This window comes from Frankliniella occidentalis, unplaced genomic scaffold, assembly GCF_000697945.3.
Source record: "Frankliniella occidentalis isolate FOCC.00 unplaced genomic scaffold, Focc_3.1 Scaffold237, whole genome shotgun sequence".
Lineage (NCBI taxonomy): Eukaryota > Metazoa > Arthropoda > Insecta > Thysanoptera > Thripidae > Frankliniella > Frankliniella occidentalis.
In genome coordinates, this window is record NW_026267363.1 from 6,869 (window position 1) to 11,144 (window position 4,276).

At 46.9% G+C, this 4,276-nt stretch overlaps 1 protein-coding gene across 1 annotated transcript; it reads left to right on the forward strand.

Annotated features, from left to right (window-relative positions):
• Positions 1 to 342: 342 nt before the first annotated feature.
• LOC127750690 (protein slit-like) lies at positions 343 to 4,022 on the forward strand (the record flags this gene model as incomplete). Its single annotated transcript, XM_052272992.1, is given in 4 exon segments — positions 343 to 566; positions 901 to 1,245; positions 1,361 to 1,635; positions 1,843 to 4,022. Coding segments are annotated over 4 exon segments (958 nt in total), but the record flags the coding sequence as incomplete, so codon positions are not given.
• Positions 4,023 to 4,276: the final 254 nt, after the last annotated feature.

Genomic DNA, 4,276 nt, shown 5'->3' on the forward strand with positions numbered 1-4,276 from the left:
CTAAAAAAATGTTATGTAAAGAATTGTAAGATAAAAAAAGTTGTTAGATAAAAAAAATAGCTAGGTAATAATTTATCTAGCTAATAATTTATCTAGCTAATAATTTGGCTAGCTAATAATTTGGATGGCTAACAAATAGGCTAGCTCATAATTTAGCTAGCTCATAATTTAGCTAGTTCATAATTTAGCTAGTTCATAATTTAGCTAGCTCATAATTTAGCTATGAAGCTAAAATCAGAATTTTGTTGTTTAGCTACATAGCTACATTGTTAGCTATATAGCTAAATATCCCTCATTTATGTAATTGGATCAGCTAATAATATCTTCTCCCCGTTGCCATAGCTTCGAGATGGTGTCGGACGGCAAGTACCACGTGGTGGAGCTGCTCGCCGTCAAGAAGAACTTCACGCTGCGCGTGGACCACGGCCTGGCGCGCTCCATCATCAACGAGGGCGAGAAGGACTTCCTGCGGCTCACCACGCCGCTCTTCATCGGCGGCGTGCCCCCGGAGCCCGGCCAGGGCGCCTTCAACCAGTGGCACCTCCGCAACCTCACGTCCTTCCACGGTTAGTCGCCAGAGTCTTTAACTTCACTTTCACATACTGACGACAAAAAAAATCCATATTAACAAGAAAATTATTCCTTGAAAACAAGCGGACTAGAATTCTTTTTTGCTGTGGGCCAAGAATATTTTTTTCTTGAATCATGAAAATATGCTTTATTTGAAAACATGTTACTTCACATTGTTTCTTGATTAAATAGAAACAACGCAAAACAATTCCAGGCCGTTATTTAAAAAATAATTTTCTTGCCTATAAAAATCTTTTTTGGGAGTGACATCAAAAATTTTTGACGATATCATTGAATCTTTAATGTATTTCTGGCGTGTTTTTTTTGAAGGCTGCATGCGCGAGGTCTGGGTGAACCACAAGCTGTTCGACTTCGGCAACGCGGCGCGCACGCTCAAGGTCACCCCCGGCTGCTCGCTCCTGCACGACGACGAGCAGATGGAGGAGGAAGAGGAGGAGGAGACCGAGGACTCGGTGATGGTGTCCTCGAGCCGCCAGCAACAACAGCTGCAGCAGCAGCAGCAGCTTGCCCAGCGGGAGGAGCCGCCCCGCGGCCGCGACCCCTGCGCCAACCACCTGTGCCGCCGCGGCTCCAAGTGCGTGCCCAAGAAGGCCGCCGGCCAGGAGTACACCTGCCGCTGCCAGCCGGGCTTCTCCGGGAAGTACTGCGACAAGGGTGAGTAAGAGTTTATCCTTCTATGGATTTAAAAAAAAAATCTTAAACAATTTTTGTAAAACAAAGATATTTTTTTAAAATTATTTGATAAAACCATATTATTTTTTACACGTAGCTGGGCAAGGCTACCAGGGCTACCAGAGCATCTCGGCGAGCTACTCGGGGCCGAGCGCCGTGGCCGGGATGCAGGTGTCTCCGCCGGTAGGCGGTGGCGGCAGCGGCGGCGGCAGCATCCTCGCGGCGGGCCCGGCCTGCCACAAGAAGCAGACCCGCGAGTACTTCTCGGAGAACGGCTGCCGCTCCCGCAAGCCCATCCGCATGGCGCGCTGCGACGGCGTGTGCCAGCACGGCGGCGCCTGTTGCCGGCCGCGCAAGACCAAGCGCCGCAAGGTACGGGCGCGTCACCTGCTTTCATTTTAAGACTCTTGATGGATTCAAAAATAGATTTTATCTTGAAACAGAAGAAATATTTTGTAATTTTCGAAAATTTGCTTAAAAATTACTGTGTGGTTTCTTTTTAATTTAAAAGAAGTTGGATTAACTTTTTAAAAAATCTTTACAATCTTTCATAATGTGCCGTTTCTTTTCCGATGTCAGGTTCGCCTGATCTGCAGCGACGGCTCCCGCTACACCAAGGACATGGACATCGTCCGCAAGTGCAGCTGCGCGGGCAAGTGCACCGGCCAGGGCGTCGGCCTCATCAACAACTGACTACCAGGCCCCTCCAGCTCGACCTCCCCTGAACCCTCGGCCTCCACCACCACGACCACCACCACGACCACCAGCAGCAGCAGCGCGCTGGCCCCAGGTTTGAAGACGGTGCCGCTCGTCGTGTACTCGGGCGTCCCCGGTGTCCACACGCCCGTGCGCATGACGGTCGTCAACGAGTCCACCCTGGTGGGGGCCGTCATCACGGCCAGCTCGCACCACCACCAGCGCGGCGCCGGCGCCGGCCGGGACACGCCCAGGCACTACTCGTCGTCCTCGGGCAGGCCGACGTCGACCCCCGGAGTGCGCGGCGGCCCGGGCGCGGCCGGCGGCGATCCCCACGCTGACGTCCTGGTGCACGTTCTCGTCACGGCCACGTACGTGTCGTTCTTCGGCACCATCTTCGTGACGTTCGCGTGGGTCGCCACCATGGCCAGCCTGTTCCTGCTGTGTCCGGCGCAGGTCATCGCGCCCGCCGACTTCGTCTAGGACTTGGTCTAGGACTTGGTCTAGGACTTGGTCCACTAGGACCGGCGGAGCGGCAAGGAGGGAAAATGGAGGGGGAGGTGTCGCTTTCATCTTCGGCTTTTCTTTTTTCATTTCTGGATTTAATTTGTCTTCAGTTTGGTTCGCGGGAATGAGAAAGGGCGTGCCCCTTCTTGCGGCACTGCCCTGCTCAGGGCGCCTCGGCGCTGCGGGGGCGGGGGGCGGGTTTGTGTGTGAGACTGAGTGAGTGAGTGAGCGTGTGTGTGTGTGTGTGTGTGTGCTGAGTGAGTGAGACAGAGGTAGTGAATCTCGGTCGGGTCGCTGTCAGATATGTGACAATGTGCGATTCGGCGCCGACCGATGCAACTTCAGGTTGTCTGTTTTTTGTTGTTTTTTTTAATTATTTTTTTTATTCACAAGAGTTTTATTCTAATCAACCCGCCCTCCCGAACTGTTTGCCCTTGCAATGCTGAGCTTGGGGCCAGTAGACGTGGATCTCTTGGGTTGTGATCACATCAGATCCCACAAATCTCTTTTCTTTCCATGCATTCCCTGTAGGAATGTGACAAAGTATTTAAAAATTATCCAAAATTATCATTACTGTAGATTGGTTTGGATTCTTTTAAATTTTATCTATTGACATGGGACATGGATAGTCCTATATTTTATTTTCTGACACAATGCAGTAGTTTCAACAAAAATCATTATGGGAACCAGGAAGTGTAAAGGCTGCCATATTGTTGACCTCTACAACAAAAAGAAATACACTTTCAAGGCAACCCAGACTAACATAGTCTGTATTTCTTATCGTCAACTTACTCTTTACTAGATTCCTTATATTTACTCGTGACTACAGTACCATCTATACTATATTTATTCGCTTTCCCGCTACTACTTTTATGCTATATTCTTATCAATCTTGTAGATTGTATTTATTGTCCTTTTTTTTTCATTTTGTATGACCTTTATGTTACCTGTATTATTTTTGGTTCCTTTGAAGAATGGTTTTGCCGATATAAGGAGATGGAGTTTGATGGGGCAATACAAAAGCATGGAGGGGCCTGTAGTCGGGTGGCTGCGCTCGCGCTTCTAGTCGCCCGCCGATAGAGACTTTAAAACTACCTGCTAGTTTACAACACAGTCACAACGTAGCTCTCTGTACATAGTTCGATAGTGTATTACACCTTTATCCTGACTGAAGCCAACGTACTATAAAGCGTGGAAATGGTTTTCACGCCACAATTTTATTTAAATGAAAAGACAAAAGAGTAGGTACCTTTGCGGAACAATTAACTTGATGGTGTGATTTACCATTCAAACAAATCTTTTCCATATCTTATTTATGTGTGTTGTACCTCATTTTGAAAACATGTTTTCAATCTAAGTACGGTAGTCCTGTATTCCGTGTCTTGTACAAGTTCTTGTCAAATCTCATTTCACTACTTAGGAATAACAACTATTGCTGTGAGATAATTTAATTAAGTATGTTTTTCACTACCTACAATCTATTATATTATTAAAATATAGATGTGTATAAATGTAAAAATCATATTACGTAGGAAATAAAAAATTTAGTGACGTTATATGATGTTAAATCTTTTAATTATTTTACATTGGGACTATTGGCATTGGCCCAGACAAATCAAAAAGCAGGTGCCAAGAAACACACAGTAAATACAAATTCGTTAAAGGTAAGGGGCACCTGGTAACTTTAGTAAAGTTATTATTCAAGAGAGATAATGATCATGATCGTACCTAAATCCATCTTAGCACTCGTCGGTGGGTTTCGCCTTCAGAACAAAAATGGAATGCGGCTCCCAAGTCACTTTTCGCTCTG